This window comes from Heterodontus francisci, chromosome 24 (assembly GCF_036365525.1).
Source record: "Heterodontus francisci isolate sHetFra1 chromosome 24, sHetFra1.hap1, whole genome shotgun sequence".
Classification (NCBI taxonomy): domain Eukaryota; kingdom Metazoa; phylum Chordata; class Chondrichthyes; order Heterodontiformes; family Heterodontidae; genus Heterodontus; species Heterodontus francisci.
The window spans coordinates 70,136,474-70,161,230 of NC_090394.1; the positions used below are offsets into that span (position 1 = coordinate 70,136,474).

Consider the following 24,757-nt stretch of genomic DNA (forward strand, 5'->3'; position numbering starts at 1 on the left):
CGGTGTTGATTGGATAGAATCCAGTCGGACTATTTCAGAGGTACGAATGCTATTGGTTGAGCGGAACGTCAATTAAAACCCCGTCCAATAGGCAGGCAGGGCAGACGATGATTGACAGGCGGGTATAGCGCATTCCCGAACATACGAGAAGGTAGGTTCTTTTGGCGAGAGACTCGGAGGAGGTAGGTTGATAGTAGGTGCCGCTGCGATTGTGGAGTTATCCGGTAGCGCGTGGAAAGTCAAATCAACGGAAGCTTCTATAGTGAGGGGGAAAATTAGTCAAGATATGTTTATAAATCCTTGTTTTTGCAATGAAGTGGCACGGGCACGTGGTGGGGCCTGGGGAGAGGGGGGAAGGGAACAGGACACGGTCCCGGTCCATAGAGAAATACAGCACTGAAACAGGCCCTTCGGCCCACCGGGTCTGTGCCGACCAACAACCACACATTTATACTAATACTACGTTAATCCCATATTACCTACCACGTCTCCACCTTCCCTCAATTCTCCTACCACCTACCTACACTAGGGGCAATTTCCAATGGCCAATTTACCTATCAACCGAGAGGCGGGATGGGAGAGAACAAGGGAAGGTCTCTGGGATCTTATTTGGGGAGGGAGGGGGTTGGTTACAGGGTCTTGGGCCTTGTTGGAGGTTTTGGGGGGGGGGGGGGTGGGGTGGTGGTGCAGGGACTAGGTTCCTGTTGGTTGAGAGAGGGGGGGGGCAGGGACTAGGTTCCTGTTGGTTGAGAGAGGGGGGGTGCAGGGACTAGGTTCCTGTTGGTTGAGAGGGGGGGGGCAGGGACTAGGTTCCTGTTGGTTGAGAGGGGGGGGGGCAGGGACTAGGTTCCTGTTGGTTGAGAGGGGGGGGGGGCAGGGACTAGGTTTCTGTTGGTTGAGAGGGGGGGGGGCAGGGACTAGGTTTCTGTTGGTTGAGAGGGGGGGGGGCAGGGACTAGGTTCCTGTTGGTTGAGAGGGGGGGGGGCAGGGACTAGGTTCCTGTTGGTTGAGAGGGGGGGGGGCAGGGACTAGGTTCCTGTTGGTTGAGAGGGGGGGGGGCAGGGACTAGGTTCCTGTTGGTTGAGAGGGGGGGGGGCAGGGACTAGGTTCCTGTTGGTTGAGAAGGGGGGGGCAGGGACTAGGTTCCTGTTGGTTGAGAAGGGGGGGGGGGGCAGGGACTAGGTTCCTGTTGGTTGAGAAGGGGGGGGGGGTGGCAGGGACTAGGTTCCTGTTGGTTGAGAAGTGGGGAGGCTGCAGGGACTAGGTTCCTGTTGGTTGGGGGGGGAGGGGGGGTTGCAGGGACTAGGTTCCTGTTAGTGGGGGGGAGTGTGCAGGGGCTAGGTTCCTGTTGGTTGAGAGAGGGGGGTGGGCAGGTACTAGGTTCCTGTTGGTTGAGGAGGAGGGAGGGGGAGGCAGGGACTAGGTTCCTGTTGGTTGAGAGAGGGGGGGGCAGGGACTAGGTTCCTGTTGGTTGAGGAGGAGGGGGGGGGGCAGGGACTAGGTTCCTGTTGGTTGAGAGAGGGGGGGGGGGCAGGGACTAGGTTCCTGTTGGTTGAGAGAGAGGGGGGGGGCAGGGACTAGGCTCCTGTTGGTTGAGAGAGGGGAGGGGGGAGGGGGGGGGGCAGGGACTAGGTTCCTGTTGGTTGAGAGAGGGGAGGGGGGGGGCAGGGACTAGGTTCCTGTTGGTTGAGAGAGAGAGGGGGGGGGGACAGGGAGTAGGTTCCTGTTGGTTGAGAGAGAGAGGGGGGGGGACAGGGACTAGGTTCCTGTTGGTTGAGAGAGGGGGGGGGGGGAGACAGGGTCTAGGTTCCTGTTGGTTGAGAGAGGGGGGGGTGGGACAGGGACTAGGTTCCTGTTGGTTGAGAGAGGGGGGGGCAGGGACTAGGTTCCTGTTGGTTGAGAGAGGGGGGGGGGCAGGGACTAGGTTCCTGTTGGTAGGGAGGGAGGGGGGGGCAGGGACTAGGTTCCTGTTGGTTGAGAGAGGGGGGGGGAGACAGGGACTAGGTTCCTGTTGGTTGAGAGAGGTGGGGGGAACAGGGACTAGGTTCCTGTTGGTTGAGAGAGGGGGGGGGGCAGGGACTAGGTTCCTGTTGGTTGAGAGAGGGGGGTGGGCAGGGACTAGGTTCCTGTTGGTTGAGAGGGGGGGGGCAGGGACTAGGTTCCTGTTGGTTGAGAAGGGGGGGGGCAGGGACTAGGTTCCTGTTGGTTGAGAAGGGGGGGGGCAGGGACTAGGTTCCTGTTGGTTGAGAAGGGGGGGGGCAGGGACTAGGTTCCTGTTGGTTGAGAAGGGGGGGGGCAGGGACTAGGTTCCTGTTGGTTGAGAAGGGGGGGGGTGGCAGGGACTAGGTTCCTGTTGGTTGAGAAGGGGGGGGGCTGCAGGGACTAGGTTCCTGTTGGTTGGGGGGGGAGGGGGGTTTGCAGGGACTAGGTTCCTGTTAGTGGGGGGGAGTGTGCAGGGGCTAGGTTCCTGTTGGTTGGGGGGTGGTTGCAGCGACTAGGTTCCTGTTGGTTGCGGGGGTGGTGGTTGCAGCGACTAGGTTCCTGTTGGTTGCGGGGGTGGTGGTTGCAGCGACTAGGTTCCTGTTGGTTGCTGGGGGGGGTTGCAGCGACTAGGTTCCTGTTGGTTTGGGGGGGGGGGAGGAGTGTGCAGGGACTAGGTTCCTGTTGGTTGGGGGGGTGGGGGAAGGAGTGTACAGGGACTAGGTTCCTGTTGGTTGGGGGGGTGGGGAAGGAGTGTACAGGGACTAGGTTCCTGTTGGTTGGGGGGGGGGAGGAGTGTGCAGGGACTAGGTTCCTGTTGGTTGGGGGGGGGGGGGGGGAAGTGTGCAGGGACTAGGTTCCTGTTGGTTGGGGGGGGGGGGGGTGGGGGAAGGAGTGTGCAGGGACTAGGTTCCTGTTTGGGGGGGGGGGGGAAGTGTGCAGGGACTAGGTTCCTGTTGGGTGGGGGGGGGGGTGGAGAGAGTGTGCAGGGACTAGGTTCCTGTTGGGTGGGGGGAGTGTGCAGGGACTAGGTTCCTGTTGGTTGGGGGGGGGGGGGGGGAGTGTGCAGGGTCCAGGTTCCTGTTGGTTGGGGGGGGGGCAGGGTCCTGGTTCCTGTTGGTTGGGGGGGGGGGGGGGGGAAGTGTGCAGGGTCCAGGTTCCTGTTGGTTGTGGGGGGGGGGGGGGGGGCAGGGTCCACGTTCCTGTTGGTTGAGGGGGGGCAGGGTCTAGGTTCCTGGCGGGCGGTGGCAGGGTCTAGGTTCCTGTTGGCTGAGGGGGGGCAGGGTCCAGGTTCCTATGGTGGGGGGGGGGGGGGGGGGGGGTGGCAGGTTCCTGTTGGTTGGGGGGGTGGCAGGGTCTTGGTTCCTGTTGGTTGCGGGGGTGGTGGTTGCAGCGACTAGGTTCCTGTTGGTTGCTGGGGGGGGTTGCAGCGACTAGGTTCCTGTTGGTTTTGGGGGGGGGGAGGAGTGTGCAGGGACTAGGTTCCTGTTGGTTGGGGGGGTGGGGGAAGGAGTGTACAGGGACTAGGTTCCTGTTGGTTGGGGGGGTGGGGAAGGAGTGTACAGGGACTAGGTTCCTGTTGGTTGGGGGGGGGAGGAGTGTGCAGGGACTAGGTTCCTGTTGGTTGGGGGGGGGGTGGGGGAGTGTGCAGGGTCCTGGTTCCTGTTGGTTGGGGGCGGGGCAGGGTCCTGGTTCCTGTTGGTTGGGGGGGGGGCAGGGTCCACGTTCCTGTTGGTTGTGGGGGGGGGGGCAGGGTCCACGTTCCTGTTGGTTGAGGGGGGGCAGGGTCTAGGTTCCTGGGGGGGGGGTGGCGGGGCAGGGTCTCGGTTCCTGTTACAGGGGGTTGGGAAGGCCAGGCTCTCGGGTGTTGGGGGGCCTGGTTCCTGGGAGGGTGGGTGGATTCAGGAACATGAAATCCCAGTGTTTTGCTGCTGCATTTTTGCTTTTGCTTGCAAAAATGCACCCATTTATTTAGGGTCCGTGGCCCAAGATGTGGGTGTTTCGGGTGCATCGCTGGCCATGGGATGCTGCATTTTTTAGTCAGCCATGTTTCAGTACAATGAGTTGTCACTAGCAGGTGTCTGACGACAACACCACGATAGCTGTGCAGCTGCCAGTTTGAACGGAGCGCTAATATTCCCATGTCCCGTTTGTTCGTCCTAACAGGTCGTCATACAGATCTGATACCTGTGTGCGCTTTGAACTATTTTCCATTATTGCTTCCTATAAGATCTAGACTTTCAAACAGTGCTGTAATTACCCTCTTGCCAGAGGAGGCAACACTTGTGTATGAGGGAGTAGAAGGAAATAGAGCGTATATAGACATCCCAGAACACTTAACAGCAAATTAAATGCTTTGGTAGTGTGGTCACTATTGCAAGCAAGAAAATAAACTAAATGCAATATGTTCTATTTCTATTTTAATAACTTTGAGATTTGAAATCAGTGATCTATACACGAGTGTCATACATTTATTAATTATTACTATTTTAATTGTAACTTGAAGTACCTGTTGTCTTAATGCCTGAATTTAATGAATTACTAATGTATTTAAAAATCCAAATAGTGAACACATTTTACAATAGTTTCTCAATGCAGTTGATATAATTTTGACATCAGATCTCTTAAAACTACTTATTTCGTGGCCAATGATGCTGGAGACCAACTAGTGCTGGATGGAACTTGCCTTCTACTTTGAGTCAACAAATTTCACGCTTGTGGGATGGTTAAATTTTTGATTCTGGGTTGGTCTCAATTAATGTAATCATGTAGTCTTGGTCAATATTGGAAATTACTGAACCATTTTTGCAGTGGGTGGAAATGACTCTTGTAATGGTGATTCATTTGTGCCAGATATGACTTGCATTTATACAGTAACTGATTTCTTGACTTGTGGCTATGTATTGTGGGGTTCAGGAAGTCTAATATGGTTAGCAAGCTGAATATGTGGCTGTGCAGGGAGTTAACTTTGAGAAGGGAGAAAAAGCATTGGAAGGAAAAACTACAAATACAGCTTACAAATTTGGGAATTTTATCTTAATGTGGAACTCTATTACATGGTGCGGTTCAGGCAGATAGGGTAGATTTCTTTTAAAGGGAATCTAGGTAAGTACATGAGTGAAGGATAAAATTTGCAGGGCTACAGGGAAAAGGAATGGGGAGTGGGACTAGTTAAATTGCTCTTGCAGAGAGCTAGTATAGACTCGATGGGCTGTAATCATTCTGCAATTCTATGATAGGGTTAGCTGAAGTAAGGTGTAAGGCTTGTGCAGAGCATAAACTAGTTGGCCCTAATGTGCTGTGAATTCTATGTAACAATTCAGAACAAATATCCCCGCCAATATTAGTAGTGCAAGTATTTCACTCATTAAACTACTGCAAGTGGTGGTCTCGACAATTAATGTTGGAGGATGTTTGTACTTTGTGTTGATGGGGTGCGCTGCCATCTGGTGGTCAAATCATTTATCTTGATGGTAGTTAATAGTTGTGTAGATGCAGTGCGAAAAACATGTTACGTAAAAGTGCTGGAAACATTTATGTTTATAACATGACAGACTGGTCTGACAGGAGGTTGTGCATTGAGTTTATGCTGCTTGGGGTGGGGAGGTGGAGAGACAAGGGGCCTGAAATAAGCATGCTTCATTTTTATCTGTCCCAGTAGATCAGAGTGAAAAGCTGAGTTGAGAAACCTTTGCAAAACTTGTTTAGTGCAGTTTGTCAGATCAGGTGTGCTATTTCATTAATTTGTTTCCTGTTTCCAGGTGTCCTTATGGCAGAACTGTTAATTCTAAACCTCTTGGGGATGGACTGGAAAGTGTACGTTACATGCCTGCAAATTGGCACAAATACTGTAAGTCTGGAGAGGATATTTAACAAAAGAAACTTGAGAGGGGTGGGGGCACTTTCAGATGTTACCCTATTATAGGTAGTTCTGTGCATCCTGTAACAGTTATTGGAACCTACTGTTCCCAATTAATTAGTTTTCACGTTTGTCCATACACCAGTTGTGGGCAATGTCCATATTGTGTCCCTGAATTAAGTAAGTTGAAGCACTGGCCAAGGTTCCATTTTGGTTTGTGTAGACTTGTTCAAATGTTGATTGCTGAGCCTGTGATGAGCCTTTTTTTTACTTCTGACATCTCCAATGAAAGTGTTGCATTAAGCAATGCTTGATTACATTTTTGTGGCTGAGGCTTAATTTGAAAAAGCAGTGTAAATTAATAATTGCTCTACTTCAGCTCACATTTTGTGTATAATTTCAGGCTAGGAGTGATAGCTGCTGATGAAACACTGGCAATAACATCTCGGATGATATTTCAGCAGTAGCAGTCTGCCAACAGTGTCAACAGGTAAATATTAATAGGACAGTTTTAGAACTTCATAAATGCTGAGCCTGTGATGAGCCTTTCTTTATTTCTGACATCTCCAATGAAAGTGTTGCATTAAGCAATGCTTGATTACATTTTTGTGGCTGAGGCTTAATTTGAAAAAGCAGTGTAAATTAATAATTGCTCTACTTCAGCTCACATTTTATTGTGTAATTTCAGGCTCATTGGTACTGACCAGCGACACCCACATCCCATGAATGAATTAAAAAATAATGCTGATGAAACACTGATAGCATCTAGAATGATATTTCAGCAGGAGCAGTCTGCCGACAGTGTAAACAGGTACATATTAATTGTAATTGGACAGTTTCGGAATCTGATTTATAATTGATATAATCTTGATTGTAATTGCCCACTTAATGGGCCTTTCTGCCAGAAGTGGCATCTTGTATATTACACAGGTGTTTTTGGGGTGCCAGTGTTGTGTTAAGTGCCATGAGTTGAAAGGAATGCTTTTTTTTTAGAACTTCACAAATGCTGAGCCTGTGATGAGCCTTTCTTTATTTCTGACATCTCCAATGAAAGTGTTGCATTAAGCAATGCTTGATTACATTTTTGTGGCTGAGGCTTAATTTTAAAAAGCAGTGTAAATTAATAATTGCTCTACTTCAGCTCACATTTTATTGCGTGTAATTTCAGGCTCATTGGTAATTGCTGATGAAACACTGATAACAGCATCTCAGATGATGTTTCAGCAGGAGCAGTCTGCCAGCAGTTAATGGTGAGAACTGTGGTAAGTGTTAACTTTTGAAGTAGATGAATTATAGTTGTGGCTGCTAATGCATTGACTACTGGATAATCTTGGTGTCAGAAGTGCCGTCTTATACATTACATATGCTGTTTAAATAGCAAAACCTTCTAGCTGGACTACTGGTGACCTTTGATTTGGTGAGCAGAAGTAAAATGTCATGTGAAGGGGCAAGATTCCTCAGAGGAGCTAACTAATGTAGAACACCACTGCTCACCTTGCCCATTTTATTGTATGATCAATAAATAAGATTTGAACTGGATTTCTCGACAGTGGGAAAATATTTTCTGTTGTCCTTTGAAATAGTACATGGCAGGGAGTTTGTGATGTCAGGAGCTGATCTTGCCTGATACAGGCTCTAAGCTCTTAGTAGACAGTGGACTCCCAAGCTATTGGAAACACAGATTAACTTTTTTTTCCTGATATCTATGAAAGTGTTTTGTCAATGCTTGATTACATTGTGGCTTGAGGTGTAATCAGCATAACTTGGAATGTGTGTAATGTCCGTTACTGTCACTGGCAATATACTGTTTATAACATGACTTTTGTTGCTAGGCATGAAATAATGGTTTCAGACATCAAATTTCTTAATCAATCTACTGACACCAGCAGGCGAGAGAGCTATGGTAAGTGAGTCACTTGTAGTTGCGCTTTGGCCTGATTGTATCAAAACTGCTGTTTGTCCCCCATTACCTGGGTGCTCAACTGGAAGTTACATTAATTCGGGAAATAATTCCACAAGAAAAATTATTCACTAATCATAACCATTTTGAAGTTGGTTGTAATATTGTACACTCTAGTTGCAACTACTATAAGTTAAAGAAATACACTTTTTTAGTTTTCTTATTTTTAGAGATACAGCACTGAAACAGGCCCTTTGGCCCACCGAGTCTGTGCCGACCATCAACCACCCATTTATACTAATCCTACATTAATCCCATATTCCTACCACATCCCCACCTTCCCTCAATTCCCCTACCACCTGCCGATACTAGGGGCAATTTACAATGGCCAATTTACTTATCAACCTGCAAGTCTTTGGCTGTGGGAGGAAACCGGAGCACCCGGCGAAAACCCACGCAGTCACAGGGAGAACTTGCAAACTCCACACAGGCAGTACCCAGAATTGAACCCGGGTCGCTGGAGCTGTGAGGTTGCGGTGCTAACCACTGTGCCACCACTTCTTTAAAAAGTGTCTGGTTTGGAACTTTGCGAATGCTGAGCCTGTGATGAGCTTTTCTTTTTTTTCTGACATCTCCAATGAAAGTGTTGCATTAAGCAATGCTTGATTAACGGTTTTTGTGGCTGAGGCTCACTTGCACTTCATTGCCGAAGAATTAGAAGCACTTTATATTACTGACCAAATACTTTAATTGTTACAGGTTATGGATTTGACTGGGTGACTTCGGAAAATCGTGCATAGCATAGCAAATTAGGCTGGTAATCGCAACGCAACAAACAGCTATTGGGAATGTGTTCATCAAGATGCACATTTTTACTTTGTATTTTGTGTTAATAAAGAAATAATTTGCTGTCATTAAACAAGGTGTTCACTTTTTAATCATGCTTGCATTAGCTTCCACTCTGGTACTGTTGGGGGTATTAACACTTGGGACAGCCAAGTTTTGGGAGAGCTAGAGAGGTATTAAGTGGCCAGACTGAAAAGTTCAGTTGATCATTGCTTCCAGTGGGAAATGCCTGAAGGTTCAAATTGGGCATCCAGTAGAGCAGGTCCTAAAAACTTTCTGGGCCCACTATGCTCCAAGGTTACACTGCCTGCCTAACAAGAGGTTGACGTGTGATTAGCTCCTCATAGCTAGCTTAAGTCAGACCTCAGAGAAAGATAGTCAATGTGGAGAGTATCCTATGCCAACACATGTCTTAATATAGATGACCTGATCTGTTTGTGGTCTTGGTTACAGGATAAAGGATATTAGAATGCCCCTGCCTTCTCTTTCGATAAGGCCATGAAATCTTTTACGCCCTCTAAAAGAGGCTTTTGTTGAATGTCTCATCTGAAAGATGGAAATCATGACCTGTCTCGGGTGAGAATGCTACTGCTGACCTAGCCGTCATTCCATTTTGTAACTGATGGCTCTTGCTGAATTGAGGTGAAAATGTGACCAGTTTCTGAATGCTCGATACTTAAATCTATGGCAGTGGTAACATTTTGATGCCTCCATTCAAGTCCTTCAGATATCTGGATTGAGCAGTTGCTGACCAGTAAACCAGTATGTCACTGGGCATAGGCACTTGATCACTGCTTTGTCTGTCGAATGGGTCAAAGGGATTTGCTTGTGCGGCTGGGTTGTACTATGCTTGAGAGTTCAAACCTGTCTCTTTAATGGTCAGCATCCAACTAATGACGGGGAGAGAATTGTGGTCTCATGAGGTTGTCAGCTGAGAGTTTAGTTTTCAAATGGGCTCGGTTCATCCTGTAGCTCTTGGAGCAGCAAAAATAGGCAACAATTATTTGCATATGTTTACATCAAAGTGACATGCTCTGGCATCCAGCTAATTGCAGGAAGATTGAAATAGTGTCCAATTGAATCAAGGAAAGGGCTCTAAGGAAATATAACTAGAAAGCTTGTTGATGTAAATCAGTTATTTGATGAAAAGTTGGAAATGTACCCAAGAATGGGCAAACAAGTGGTAAATGCAGTTTAATGTTGATAAATGAGGTTATGTTTTGAGAAAACAAAGGAATTGGGAGTATACAGCCAATAGATATAGATGAACAGACACAATTCCCTGAAAGTCCCCAAGTGCAAGTTAATAAAACCATAAAGGATTTTTAGTTTTATAAAGCATATAATAAATTTGTAATTAAATAGCACTTTTAATGTAATAAAATGTCCCAAGGTGCTTCAGTGGTATTCTAAAACAAAATATGACTGAGCAAAATTAGATACTAGGGCAGAAGCTTGGTCAAAGAGGTAGGTTTTAAGGAGCATCATAAAGGACGAAAGCCAGGTAGAGCAGGAGAGATTTAGGGAGGAAGTTGAAGAGCTTGGCAGTCACTGGTGGAGTGATTAAAGTCAGGGATGCTCAAGTGTCCAGAATTAGAGGAGCAAAGATATCTTGGAGAGTTGTATGGCTAGAGGAATTTGTAGAGATAAGGAGGGCACAAGGCCATGGAGAGATTTGTAAATAACGATGAGAATTTTAAAATTGAGGCATTGTTGGTCAGTGAGCACAGATGGGTGATTAGGACTTGGTGCGAATAAGTACACAGCAGAGTTTTGGATGATGTCAAGTTCACGGAGAGTAGAATGTGGGAGGCCAGCCAGGAGTGTTAGAATAGTCAAGTCTGGAGATAACCAGCATGGGTAAGGGTTTCAGCAGCCGATGAGTTGAGACCGTGGCAGAGCTGGGCCATGTTACGAAGGTGGAAATAGGTGGTGGTAATGGCAGTGGTTGAAAACTCATCTTGGTCAAATATAATGCCAAGGTAATAAACTGACAGCCTCACAATTGCCAGGGATAGGGTTGGTAGCAGGGACCAAAAACATTAGCTTCAGTTTTCCCAATATTTAATTGGAGGGAATTTCTGTTCATCTAGTACTGGATGTTAGTCAAGCAGTCTGACAATTTAGAGATAGTGGAGGGGTCAAGAGAGGTGGTGACATAACAGTATAGTGTCATTTACAGCATAGGAGGCCATTTGGCCCATCAAGTCCACACTGGCTCTCCAATGAGGTATTCAGTCAGTCCCACTCCCCCGTTTGATCCCTGTAGCCCTGCAAGTCCATTTCCTTCAAGTGGCTATCCAATTTCCTTTTGAAGTCATTGGTTGTCTCGACTTTCACCACCCTTGAGGGCAGTGAGGTTTAGGTCATTACCACCTGCTGTTCATCCTCATATTTCCCCTGCTTTACTAACTACTTTCTCAGTATGTCCTGCCACCTTCAAAGATTCATGCACGTGCACCCCCAGGTCCCTCTGTTCCTGCACACCCTTTAGAACTGCCATTTAGTATATAGTGCTTTTCACTATTCCTTCTGCCAAAATGCACCAGTTCATGCTTGTCAATATTAATTTCAATCTGCTGCCTTTTGCCCATTCTGCTAGGCTATGTCCTGTTGCAGGTGGTTCATATCATTCTCACTGTTTGCCTCACCTCCAAATTTGGTATCAGCAAATTTTGAGATTCTACTCTATTCCAAGATTCGTCATTTATATATAGCAAGAAAAGCAGTGGGCCCAGCACTGACATTTGGGGAACACCACTGTCTACCGTTATCCAGTCTGAGAAACAACAATTTACTACGATTCACTGTGTTCTGTCCTTAAGCTAATCTTTTATCCAATTAGACACTGACCCTCCTACTCCATGAGCCTCAATTTTGTTAACCAGCCTTTTATGTGGTACTTTATAAAATGCTTAATTAAAATCTGGATAAACAATGTCCACTACCTTCCCTTCAACAACCTTCCCTGCTACTTCAAAAAATGCAATTAGTCAAGCCTGCCTTTTACAAATCCATGCTGGCTATCCTTAATTAACTGGAACTTCTCCAAATTTGTGTTTTTTCCCCCTGATTGTTTCTAAAACCCTCCCACCACTGATATCAAACTAACTGGCTTGTAGTTCATAGGACTGTCCTTATACTCTTTCTTGATTAAGGGTGTCACATTTGCCACCCTCCAATTTTCTGGCATCTCTCCTGTATCTGGGGAATATTAGAAGATGCTGGCAAGCCCTTCCACTATCTCCATCCCCACTTTCTTTAGCAACCTGGGATGCAAACCATCCAGACCAAGTGACTTAGTATCCTAAGCATAGCCAGCCTTTCCAGTACCACCTCACACTCAATTTTTACCCTGTCCATTCCTTCTACTCTCCACTTCTACTGATATTTTGTCATATTCCATTGCCTTGGTGAACAGTGATACAAAGTACTCATTAAGTATATTACCCTCTGTCCCTAATAGGCCCCACTCCACCTATTACTACCCACTTACTATTTATATGCCGAAAGTAAATCTTTGTGTTCCCTTTTATGTTGACTGCCATTTTATTCTCATTCTCTCTCTCTGTCAGTGCAATTTATTGCATAATGGCCTGGTTCTCACTTGAAGAATTCACCTGACATGCATCATGTACCTTTCCTTTTGTTCCATAGCAATAATGAAGTTGTAAAAGTATTTTAACAGCAAAGTCTGAAACGTTAACTCTGTTTCTCTCTCCACAGGTGCTGCCCGACCTGTTGAGTATTCCAGCATTTTCTGTTTTTAATTCAGAGTTTCACCATCTGTAGTATTTTGCTTTTGTAAAAGTATTGATTGGGCCACAGACTATTGTATACAATTTTGTGTGCCATTATTTTAGAAAAGACAAACCGTGTAGAATCATCTAGATCATACCAGTGATGATAAACTGACCCCAAAGTCTTTTCTTCACATCCACTAATGAAATAAATTAGTAGCAGACAATAGCCCCAGCTGTTTGTGCCCTTAGAACAATAACATGCCTCGAAACAGACGTCACCAGCTGGTTGATTACATTGTATTATGCTCTCAGGATAGACTTCTAGAAGTGGTGGAAAGGGGGAAGATGGTATTGTCTGTACAGGAGCCATTTTCTTTGTTCACCTCTGATGCATGACACACTTGCAGGGTCATCTAAGACACAGCAAGTTACCTATAGCTTATGAACACTCTTGCCATGAAAAAGAGTGAGAAAACTACAGCTCATAATTGCAAATTTAACTGGGGTCACCAATGGACAATGACTCCAGCTGGCTCTTCCATCTCCCCCTCCCCCTGCATTTGCCCATGATGACAGGGAAAGTCTGCCAATGGTGCTCCCAGAAGGTGTGCGGAGAGGAAAATTAAGGTCAGGCAGCAGTAGGTCTCGCCACCCAATTATGTCCCTCTCCACTATCCTTCCTCCTCTGCAATTTCAGTTGCAATTACAAGCTGTATGGTTTTCTCACTCATGGCAGGAGCGCTTATAAGCAATATATAGTTAACTTCAGTCGAGTGAAATCCAGCCCATATTATTTGAAAGGAACTGAAGCTGGCTGGAATGTGGTACTTGCTGCCATATGGAGTGGTTGAAGTGAGCAGCATTGATGCATTTAAGGGAAAGCTAGAAGGTTATTCTGCTGAGGTGGGATGAAGTAGATAGAAAGGAGGTTTGTGCCAAGCATAGAAACGTACATTGACCAGTAGGTCTGAATGGTCTGTTGTGTTGTAAATTCTGTGTCTATAACACAGCAAGGGGTTGGTGTTAAGATTTAAAATGAGGACAGTGTTGCGGGCATGTCTCTGATGTTCTTGGTTTGATCGCTTGCTATACATGATAATCAAGATAATCACCATGTAAATGTACAAAATCTAAAAGCACTGAATTTTTTTTACACGTATATAAAATCTACAGCAGAGGGCACTCTAACTCCATATTACAATAAACTGTAGTGAATTGGATGGTTGAAATTAACTTGGAACATCTTGTAATTTAAACTTTGCAAATAAAGAGCCCATTTTAGTGAATTAGATGGGTTGTCATAGAGGCAAATGAGGTGAAACAGTCACAGAAAAGGTAAATCATCGGCACTATGCAACTATGATTTTTTTTTGAAAAAGGCAAATAGGGGTCCAGCTCAAAGGCTACAGCACAAGTCCCACAAAGTGATAGGTAACTTGCACAATGCCTTGACCATTGCATACAGTTCTGGGCATCACATCACAAGGGATATCCTTGCCTGATACAATAAAGAATTTGATACATGTCATTGTCCACTGAAGCTATGAGGAGGAACTAAGGATAATAAGGATATTTACAATGGAGAAAAGGTGGTTTGTTGAGGTAATTTAAGATGTCTAAGGGAATAGATACATTATCCTGGAACAATATTTAATATTAACACTTGAGCATTGCTGAAATTAGAGACATTTTGTTGAAGCTTTTCATCTTGCACTCATAAGGACAATCCGCAAGAATACCAATGTAAGGGAGAACAACAACTTAACACTGTATGAGAAGGGAGTGATGATTGGTTGGCAAGAGAACTCCGGTGGAGGCATTGCCATGGAGAATGCACCTGTTTATGGTGACTGACAGTTAACTGCCAAGCTTTGTTTGAAATTTAAACCGGGCAGCTTGACTCTGGTCAAGGCAACAGGACATTCCTGTCTGAGTAACTGCGACTTGTAACGCTGGAGAGTGAATGCTGGCAGGCTATCTGACCACTGGGGCATCACAACCCTGTACGCGCTTGGTATCCAAGCAGATGCTCTTCTAGGTGGGAATTGCTGGATGCTGATCCAGACTAACATTTCTCACTGGCCTGCACGTGACTTTTTTAATTTCAAGTGAACCAAAATCACAATATGGATTGCCTTCCAGTTGAACAGCAGTACAACAAGGAGATGCCAAGCGTGTCAGTAATTTCACTTAGGTTGCAGGAATATTAGTGCAGGTGGTCCAGATCTAACCCAGTGTTGAGCTTCAAAATCCCAACCTACATCTTGCTTGGCAACCACACTCTTGAATACTGCACCCTGGAGTGAATGAACATAGAACACAGTCGGCAATTCTCTAGATACTGAGCTCCTGATTTCAACTGTTATGCTGCAGGAAATTGACAGCTGAAGCTCAGATACTTTCCACAGGACCAGTACAGCGTTATGAGCATTTTTCAAATGTACAGAAGCTAAGCTGTACTATACTTGAGTTTTTGATGCTGCAGCCACTTAATGAACAAAGAAAAATATTTTTAAAAATTAACCGCTTGGTGATGAGTATAAAAGAGACTAGAATGAGAGTAGTTTTCAAGTTTTTACTTTCTGCAAAAGCATACGCTGCACAATAATTAACAACGGGCCCATCGATCATTTTCACCATCACTTTTTTCACTCACGAGTGTGGTTTCTTGGAAAACATTTTATTTTACAGATGTTGCAACTATTCATTAAAATTCTAATATCAAGTCTGACAATTATGCATTAAAGTATTTGTTTTAAAAAACAGTTTACAGTATTTCAGCAAGATGCATAAAAGGGGGTTAAATTGCATTTGCCTGCAACCAGCATGGTGATTTATTTTCACAGGTGTGGATTCGCCTCTGTTACCCAGAAGAAATTAAAATTGGCTTTGTAAAGGGTTAAAAAATATACACAGCATACATTCAGTACAATCACGGACATCAATGTACATTCATTTAATGTCCTACAGAACGCATTTGTTTCTCTATTGATACAAACTGTTAGTCAGCAAAAGCAGATTTGAATTATGTAAACAATCAAGTATAGTCATTTCCATCCTGATTTAACACCATTTATATCCCACCCACCTCCCCGAATGAACTCAAAGGTCTTCTCGGCTGATAAACACTTGTCAATGTACAGACAACAAGTACAGACATGCAAGAACTTCACACAAAAGATGGCAGTACCACGAGACGAACTGTCCTGGCTGTTTAACACCAATCAGTCTTGTACAAATATGTCGGCAGAAAGAATACGGAAGTTACGACCTGCAGCAACCCGTGCCTTTCATTTCCGAATTCACATAGTCGTGGAGCTTGAACTTGGGGTCGTTTGGCGATTTCATCGACCTGTGTTTCAGTTCTCTGTAATAAACAGGGCAGTAACAGTAATGCTTCTGCTGACTGTAAAGCTGTATTAGTTTATGCTGATCCTGCATCAAGGGCTGGGACAGCTTGGTAAAGTGAGCACACATTGATCTTAGACATCAGCAATCTAGATTCAGGTCCAATCTGGAAATACTCAGCAGGTCAGGTAGCATATGTGGAGAAACAGAGTTGACATTTCAGATTGATCGCCTTTCTTCATAACTGGAAAAAGTTAGAGACGTTGTAGTTAGTTCTCTAACTTTTTCCATTTCCGACAAACGGTCATTGACCTGAAACGTCAACTCTGTTTCTCTCTCCATAGATGCTGCCAGACCTGCTGAGTATTTCCAGCATTTTCTGTTTTTATTTCAGGATTCTAGCATCCCCAGTTGATCCAATCTAGTGGTTTCTTGCACATGAACAGGGCAACTTAGAGAGGTGTAGGTTGTTCACCTTATCCCATTAATATTGGTTCATGTCAACTGTGTAACAGTGTTATACTTATCAATGCACGCAGCAACGACAAAGTAAATTCCCACTTTCAGTCAGAGGAACATAGCAGTAGGCCATTCAGCCCATTGAGCCTGCTCCACCACTCAATACGATCATAGCTGAACATCCACTTCAATGCCTTTATCTCAAACTATCCCCATATGTCATCGGTATTTAGAAATCTGTCAATTTCTGCTTTTAACATACTCAATGACGGAGCTTCCAGAGCCCTCTGGGGTAGAGAGTTCCAACGTTTCACAACCCTCTGAGTAAAGAAGCTTCTCCTCATCTCTGTCCTAAGTGGCTTCCCCCTCATTTCGAAAGGCTGCGTTGGCTGATAATGTATCCACTAGGTGACGCAGTACTAGCACAAGCACAAATGCAGCCTCATCCACTGCAACACCACTGTCGGCGACCTCTCAGGCAGCTGCCAGTAATAAAGGTGGCACTGCTCAATTTATCACAAAACAAATTAAACCCAAGTCCCCTCAATGGGCACCATCGCAGCCTCCATCCCACCCCCAACAGGACCCCACTCCCTCCTGCCATCATGCTTCTCTTCACTGCTCCCGTCTTCTCACCACACACTGCTCGCCTTGCTGCTGCCTTCCCTCAGCCACTCCCAGTCTTGCTGCTTCACCATCAACCCCCCACCCTGGCCGCTCTCGCCGCTCCACCCCCAACTCCCTCACCCACCCCCCACACTGCGCTTTGGTGGCTCGTTCCCCGCCGCTTCTTCAGGTGACGCAGTGGTGAACTATTGGCCAAGTGGCAGGGGGAAGCTGCCAGGCTGGGAGCAAACAGCTGAGGGGGGGAAAGCAACGAATGAAGGGGGAAGCGTCCAGGGGAGGGGAGCGGCGAGGGGCTGAGGGGAGAAGGGGCCGGGAGTTGGGGAGGGTGGTGGCGAAGCAAGTGGCTGAGGGAGGGCAGCGGCGAGGCAGGGAGCGAGCAGCCGAGGGGGGGAGCAGCGATTGAAGCAGGGATGGTGGGACGGAGCGGGGTATTGTTAGGGGAAATGGAGGCAGCTATTGAGGGGTGAGTACATCATTGCGTGACGACCTCATGTGTGCATATGCGCACATTCATACCGGTAAGCTTGCAAATGTTCACACGCATTGATGATGACCGCAATCGCTCTGCGCATGCTCTGCATTGTCAGGAGTAATTGTGTTTGAAATTGTGTCCCCTGGTCCTAGACTCCCCAACCAGGGGAAACAGCTTCCCTCCATCTACCCTGTCTATCCCTTTAAATATTTTGTAGGTTTCAATTAGATCATATCTCATTCTTCGAAACTCGAGAGAATACAGGCGCAGTTTCCCCAATCTCTCTTCATAGGACAGTCCTGCCATCCCAGGAACACATCTGGTGAACCTTCATTGCACTCCCTCTATGGCAATAATTTCCTTCCTAAGGTAAGGGGACTAAAACTGCACACAGAACTCCAGGTGCTATCTAAACAAGGTTCTATACAATTAAAGCAAGACTTCACTACTCTTGTACTCAAATCCTCTTGTGATAAAGGCCAACATACCATTCTTAATCCTTCCGAATTACTTGCTGCACCTGCATGTTAGCTTTCAGTGATTTATTGATGAGGACACCCAGGTCCCTTTGTACATCCACACTTCCTAATCTCTCACCATTTAAGAAATACTCTGCACATCTATTCCTCCTACCAAAGTGGATAACCTCACATTTTTCCACATTGTACTCCATCTGCCATGTTCTTGCCCACTCACTAAGTCTGTCCAAAGTCCCTTGAAGCCGCTTTGCATCTTCCTCACAACACACATTCCCACCTAGTTTCATGTCATCTGCGAACTTGGAAATATTACATTTGGTCCCCACAACCAAATCATTGAGAAATATTATGAACAGCTAGGGCCCAAGGACTGATCCCCACTTGTCACAGCTTGCCAACGCGAGAATGATCCGTTTATTCCTACTCTCTATTTTCTGCCTGTTAACTAATCCTTAATCCATTACCTCCTATCCCATGTGCTTTAATTTTGCTAACCAACCTCCTGTGGTGGGCTTCATCAAAAGCCTTCTGAAAATCCAAGTATACTACGTCCACCGACTCCCCTCTATCAATTCTGATAAAAATTCTAACAGGTTCGTCAAACATGATTTCCCATTCATAAATCCATGTTGACTATGCCCAATCAGATCATTATTATCCAAGTGTCCATTTATCACATCTTTTAGAATAGGTTCTAACATTTTCCCTACTACTGATATAAGGCTAACAGATCTGTAGTTCCCTGTTTCCTCTCTCCCTCCCTTCTTAAATAGTGGAGTGACATTTGCGACCTTCCAATCTGCAGGAACTGTTCCAGAATCTATAGAATTTTGGAAGATGATCACCATTGCATCCATTATCTCCATAGCTACCTCTTTCAACACTCTGGGATGTAGAATATCAGGTCCCGGGGACATATCAACCTTCAGCCCCATTAATTTCTCCAATACAACATTCTTACTAATACTAATTTCCTTCAATTCCTCATTCTCCCTAATCACTTGGATCTCTAATTCTGGGAGATTTCTTGTATCGTCCTCAGTGAAGACAGACACAAAATAATCATTTAGCTTCTCTGCCATTTCTCTACTCCCCATTATAAATTCTCCTGACTGCCTGTAATGGACCCACATTTGTCTTAGCCAAACGTTTCCTTTTTACATACCTATAGTAGCTCTTACGGTCCGTTTTTATGTTTTTTGCTAATTTACATTCATGTTCTATTCTCTCTGTCTTTATCAATTTCTTGGTCCTCTGCTGTATTTTGAAATTCTCCCAATTGTCAGGTTTACGACTACTTCTGGCAACTTTATAGGCCTTTTCTTTTCATCTTAAACAATCCTTAACTTTGTTAGCCACGATTGACTGTCTTTACTTTTAGGCTTTTTGCACCCTGAAGGAATGTATAGTTGCTGTAAACTATGTAATAATTCTTTAAAGACTATCCATTGCCTATGTACTGTCATATCTTTTAATGTAGTTTCCCAATCCACCTCAGCCAATTTGCCTCAAGCTTGATTCCCGTGATGCCTGTAGCACTGTATTATTCTGTTCTCAGAGTCATTAGACACATGGACCAGAGTTTCAAATGCAGGAGGGGTCAGGACCGGGTGTGGATGCAACTTAAAAATAGTGGTCCCAATCTGTTTCCCAATGCCTCTGGGAGAGACTCCAATTTTTAAAGTGAGGGCAGGGAAGGAACGGGGAACCCACTCACCTCCAATTAATGGCCCATTAAGCTCCTACAGGAGCTTGTGAAGGGGCCGGGGAGGTTGGGATTGCCATTATCAAATAGGATTTTGGTGACATTAGTACATTAGCACGCAGCTGTCAGGTTCACAGTGAGACTTTTTTTTGAGCTTGAAAATTATGGAGCCACCCACCACCCCCCCCAACCCCCCGTGATCTTGCACCGAATCATGTACATGACCTCAGTTTTGGATGTCTGAGCACCATCTTATTCTTTTATGCTGCCGTCCCTCTAAGGAGCTGCCTGCTCTCTTCGGCAAGGCTGCAGCGGGCCCCATCATGGCGGTCGTTTGCCTTTGCGGCTCACACTCTGCCGGCAGCTCCTACCTCCTGGAAACGCTCGGCACCACTAATTGGCTGCCAAGCTTACCTTCTGTCCATTAGGGCATTTACATTTCAAATTAGCGTCACGTGAGTGACGCAGTTGAGACGTGGGGTCGGGTCCCAGAAATTATCTGGCCATTGGGTTCCCGACCACATTTTGAAAATCCAGCCTTTTCTGGGACTTGGAAACTTGCCTTTTCAAATCACAGGTTAATTTTTGTCATATTGATAAATCTTCTTGCATTTATTAATTTTGCCAATGGAATGATAAGATCGGGAGAAACTTTGATAAACATTGTTTGTTACAATAATCTTCACTGACGTTTGCCAATGCAGGTAAAATTTAAGATCGCCCCTGCATAACTTACTTTGCAATAGCCATAAATGCCAGCTCAACATTTAGGCCTGTTTTGGCACTTGTTTCCATAAAGGGCACTCCGTATTCCTAGAACAAGATAAATGTCAGTCAGCGATATAGGCATATACATATAAAACCCATCAAGCCAGGAGTTTCCAACCTCACTGACAGCGCAGTAATTTGGCAGACTGAATCATTTTCCAGTTTTAGAACCCACCCAAGTTTCATTCCATTCTCATCAACCAGCAACAAATCCACTCTACCCAATCAGCACCCAGTCATCAAAGTTAAAATCACTCACATTTTTACTTATGTTTTGTTCTATAAATGTAAAATAATAGTACTGAAATCAAATGATTAAAGCCATGGTCTTACAATAAATTATGCTTTCAGTCACACCCCTTAATAAAACAAAAACTGGCATAATAAAATCTATTTAGGGAAAGAGTAAGTCTGCTATTAAATCACCTGAATTGCATTACACTTTACACATTGTCATTTATGATCTAGCATGGTGACTAAGTTTCCAGAGAATAATCTGCACCACAAAAGCAGCTAAAATAACAACGGAAAATTCCTGGAAGAGCAGATCGGTATCTTGCTCTGCATCCCTTCATCTCAGATTCACACTGACTGTTGATTCTAGTTCCCATCTAATGTCACATTATCAGAGCTGCCAGCTTATGCCTAAATTGTGGTACATGCTGAATCTCTTATCCTAACCGCCCGTCTTGCTGGGATTAAGTTCAATCTGAAACTAGCAAACAGTGCAAAAGACGGCAAGGGGAAGCAACCAATATTTGTGGGTTAGCATAATGGCCTTTCACCTCTGAGTCCTGGGTTCAAACCCGTGCTCCTTTGCTGGGATCGAGGTCTCTTGCTCCATTTTTTCACAATTGGCAGTACTCGTTTCAGAGTATTTCATTCGCACAATCTTATACAAACTGCACGATTTAAAGGCAACATAAAGTTCCCCAAAGCAAGAGTGGCTTAGAAAGTGACATACCTTGGCTAATTTTTCTCCTGCCTCTTTCTTTACAGCCCTCTCTTGAGTTGCATCAGCCTTTAAAAGACAGGAATGACAATGAATAAACTCTACAGTGACAGCTTCATGTGAGAGTCTGGATTCCTCCTGGTCAGTGTGGCTTAGTTCTGTACTGAGTGGTGCAGTTCCCAATTGCTAAAGTATAAACTTTGGCTTGCTGAAAGGTTGAGGATTTCCGTGAACACGATTCCAATGCTTTATTCCTTCGACAGAGTAGAAAAAGTGCCTTGCCTTTGCTTGGTGCTTCTCCTAAAGGGCCGAGTGGCATCAGGAATTTTGCCTGGGTCTGTGTTGCAATTCATCATTATTCAAATGGGTGGCAGCACCTAGTTACACTGCAATAATGTTAGGCCTAGAAATTATAGTGTGCGGTGCCTGCATTTCAAGTGATAAATAGGCACTGAAGAAGTCCAATGCATGTGCTCATTCTGCACCAGGTACGTGCATATGCTGCATTGGTTAGCGTGCCTGACTGGAACAGGATTAGGTCCATTGTGAAGCTATTTCAGGCCTTTCACCCATATTGGATAGAGACTGAATGCTGTGGTCACTTGTCTCAGGCAGACAGCAGCCAAACTGGCAGTGTTTAAAGGGACTGCTGGAGGCTGCCACCATAAAGTAAAAGCAAAAGCACTCCTCCTGCTGCTGCTGGCCATTTCATCCCAATGTTCCTGATTGCCACTGGGCCTGCAGTCAGAGTTGGGCACGAACCAAATCCCAAGCCTTAGATTCTGATATAAGTGGTGCTTTCAGAGAACGAGATGTGCAGTGTTGAGATACACTCACCTTGTTACCCAATAACATGATTACCACATCTTGCGTTGCATATTCATGAATCTCTGTCAGCCAGGCCTGAAAGGAACAAGGAAGGTTTATGTTATAAGCTTTTAAAGTGATAAACCACAGAAAGCAAAGATTGTACAAAGTAGATGTGAGCAACATAATTCAGTTCGACCTCAAATGACAACCATCAAGATCCAAAACCCAAACTGCTGAAGGAAATGCTTCAGTGGTTCCAGGGGATAACAAATAAAGATACGGGAATGGTAACAAGGAAAGCTTGTAGTATAAATTAGCGGTCAGTAAAATGGGAAAGATTGTGAGAAGTCAAAATCAATCAATCACTGGATTCGTCCCATTGCCTGGATTCTATCTATTGGGCACTGCGACCCAAACGTAGCCAATTCCTAGTTTGGATTCTGCACCACTGTTCAGCTTAATGTCTTCAGCAAGTGACTAGCTTTAAGATCAAGGTTATTACTATATTTCTTGTTTGACCCTCATCCTGCAGTTGTGTTCTTCTGTATAAGTTTTGTAAAAGTTTTATATGGAAGTGAAAAAGATTAGCTTGAAAACCATTCTGCCTTTACAAGACACATTAGCTGATCCACAACTACAGTCATCAATCATTTTTACTGGCCTGCTAGTTAACTTCTATCTGGCAGATGATGGAATAAAACATCACCGTGAATCTCCTATTAAATAGTAATGTAATACTCAATACATTTTTGGCTGATCGTGTTGTGCTCAACAGTGAAACTGAGACATGTTGACTATTGCATTGATTAGATAACACATTGGTTCCATTATTCTGAAGTGTGGAACTCATTTCAAGTCTCAAAAGACCACTTAATTTCGAACAGGACTCAAGAATGTATTGCATATCTACACCTAAAACGTCAGTTTGGCGTGTCACTTATACTGAGATTGTGCTTTATTGTGTGCACCAGTTGCTTTGTACACCATACCAAATGAGGAGAGTGGAGGAGATGGTGAATGTAATAAACCACTGGACTGATAACTGATTATGTTGGTAGTCTTCTATGCGCAACTTTTCTCTTTCCTGTAATATTTTCTAGTCGAGTCCTGCTCAGTCCTGTGAAGAGTGCAATCAACCCAGCTTTTCTCTCTTAACTCAGCGTAGTGAATAGTTCCAGACGGCTGGGATTTATATAACTGACACTCAGATTCAAAAATAATTGGCTGTCTTTCATGTAACTGAATCATTTAATCACATAGAATTATATAATATTTACAGCACAGAAAAAGGCCATTTGGCCCAACTGGTGTTTTTTTCTCTACCCGAGCCTCCTCCCACCCTTTCTCATCTAACCTTATGAATATATTCTATTCCTTTCTCCTTCATGTGTTTCCACTTAAATGCATCTCTAACTTTCCCTTCAAGTATGCATACATCTTTTGAAATTTGAGCCTTGGTACCTCTCTCAAGCCTGTAACCTTGGAAACAAACTAACAAACCTTACGTAACAATCATATAGATGAGGCCTTGTGCCCCGTTAGGTGGGCACTATTTGAAGAAGAGCATGGGGGTTCTTCCCGGTATCCTGGCCAATATTTATACCTCAACCAGCATCACAAAAACAGATTATCTGATCATTATCGCATTGTTGTTTGTGGGAGCTTGCTGTGTGTAAATCTCCTGCCATGTTTTCTACATTACAACAGTGACGACACTTCAAAAAAGTATCTTGTTGGCCGTAAAGCACTTTGGTCATCCTGAAGCTCTGAAAGGAATGCAAGTTCCTTCTTTAGTACTGGGTTAGTACTGCATTCTGTGCTACATGATTTTACTCATTCAGAACTGGCTTACATTCCTTCCATCAGTCTGGATTGAATTTGAAACAGGTCCCAGAGGCGACTGCGTTTGCTGACAATGCAACCACTACGTGACAGGCACATGCGCAAATGCAGCCTGTGCCACTAAAACATCACAGTCGATGACGTTCAGGCAACTGCCAGGACTAAAGATGGCGCTGCTCAAATAATCACAAAGGCAAAGTAAACACATGGCAGTACGCAACGCTGGAGTGAGTGAGCGGGCGGTGCGGCGAGCAAGCGGGCGGGGCGGGGGGGGGGAAGCGAGTGGGTGGGGGAGGCGAGCAAGCGGGCTGGGGGGGGGAGCGAATGGGTGGGGGGAGAGTGAGAAGGTGGTGGGGGAGAGCGAGTGAGCGGGGGGGGGGGTGGGGGGAGAGAGAGAGCAGGTGGGGGGAGGGTGGTGAGAGTGAGAGAGCGGGCGGGGGAGAGCGAGCAGGCAGCCGGGGGGGGGTGGGGGAGGGGGAGGAGGAGAGGGCACCCGCACCAGCTGTCACCAAGGTCTTCGGCCCCTCTCCCCCCACGCTCTCCCCGCGGAATGCAATGACATCATCTGCGCATGCGCAAACCAGCCCTGGCAATCCAGAACGCAGCGCATGTGCAGAGAGCAGGAGCCCGTTTACGCATGCGCGCAGCTTGGCGCAGTCTGATCACGTCAGCAGCCGGCTGCATTGTCGAGAATCACTTTGATATTTATACCACCCTTTCTCACAAATAATTCCGAATTGAATCTGTACAGGGAGACCAGGTGAAGTCAACTGAGCTGTGGATTGTTACAGGCGAGTCCATCACGAGCCACATGAAAATAAATTACAAGTTAAATTAACATGATTTCCAAAGGCTATAAAATGATCAGTCACCGAACAGAAGATCAATTATAAATGATGAACTTTCAAATGAGCACATTACAAATATCCATAATGAAGCAGTTAGGCATATATTAAAATGATTATTA

At 45.3% G+C, this 24,757-nt stretch overlaps 1 protein-coding gene, 1 long non-coding RNA gene and 4 other non-coding genes across 6 annotated transcripts in view; 5 read left to right on the top strand and 1 right to left on the bottom strand.

Annotated features, from left to right (window-relative positions):
* Nucleotides 1-134: 134 nt before the first annotated feature.
* Nucleotides 135-8,661, top strand: LOC137383506 (uncharacterized). The gene is made up of 7 exons (XR_010977417.1): nucleotides 135-182; nucleotides 5,742-5,830; nucleotides 6,243-6,329; nucleotides 6,528-6,650; nucleotides 7,008-7,101; nucleotides 7,672-7,742; nucleotides 8,499-8,661. It is a non-coding gene; the product is annotated as an uncharacterized lncRNA (long non-coding RNA).
* Nucleotides 6,086-6,176, top strand: LOC137383735 (small nucleolar RNA SNORD60). The gene has a single exon (XR_010977448.1). It is a non-coding gene; the product is annotated as a small nucleolar RNA SNORD60 (small nucleolar RNA).
* LOC137383733 (small nucleolar RNA SNORD60) lies at nucleotides 6,371-6,460 on the top strand. The gene has a single exon (XR_010977446.1). It is a non-coding gene; the product is annotated as a small nucleolar RNA SNORD60 (small nucleolar RNA).
* LOC137383734 (small nucleolar RNA SNORD60) lies at nucleotides 6,849-6,938 on the top strand. The gene has a single exon (XR_010977447.1). It is a non-coding gene; the product is annotated as a small nucleolar RNA SNORD60 (small nucleolar RNA).
* On the top strand, nucleotides 8,338-8,430 carry LOC137383736 (small nucleolar RNA SNORD60). The gene has a single exon (XR_010977449.1). It is a non-coding gene; the product is annotated as a small nucleolar RNA SNORD60 (small nucleolar RNA).
* Nucleotides 8,662-14,889: 6,228 nt separating the features above from the next.
* LOC137383507 (ras-related protein Rab-26-like) overlaps nucleotides 14,890-24,757 on the bottom strand; it is a 354,385-nt gene continuing 344,517 nt past the window's right edge. The window contains exons 6-9 of the mRNA XM_068056531.1: nucleotides 21,976-22,041; nucleotides 21,151-21,207; nucleotides 20,155-20,231; nucleotides 14,890-15,695 (exon numbers count right to left, since the gene is read on the bottom strand). Coding sequence (XP_067912632.1) covers nucleotides 15,593-15,695; nucleotides 20,155-20,231; nucleotides 21,151-21,207; nucleotides 21,976-22,041 — 303 coding nt within the window. The 3' untranslated portion in view covers nucleotides 14,890-15,592. The remainder of the gene's footprint in view (nucleotides 15,696-20,154; nucleotides 20,232-21,150; nucleotides 21,208-21,975; nucleotides 22,042-24,757) is intronic.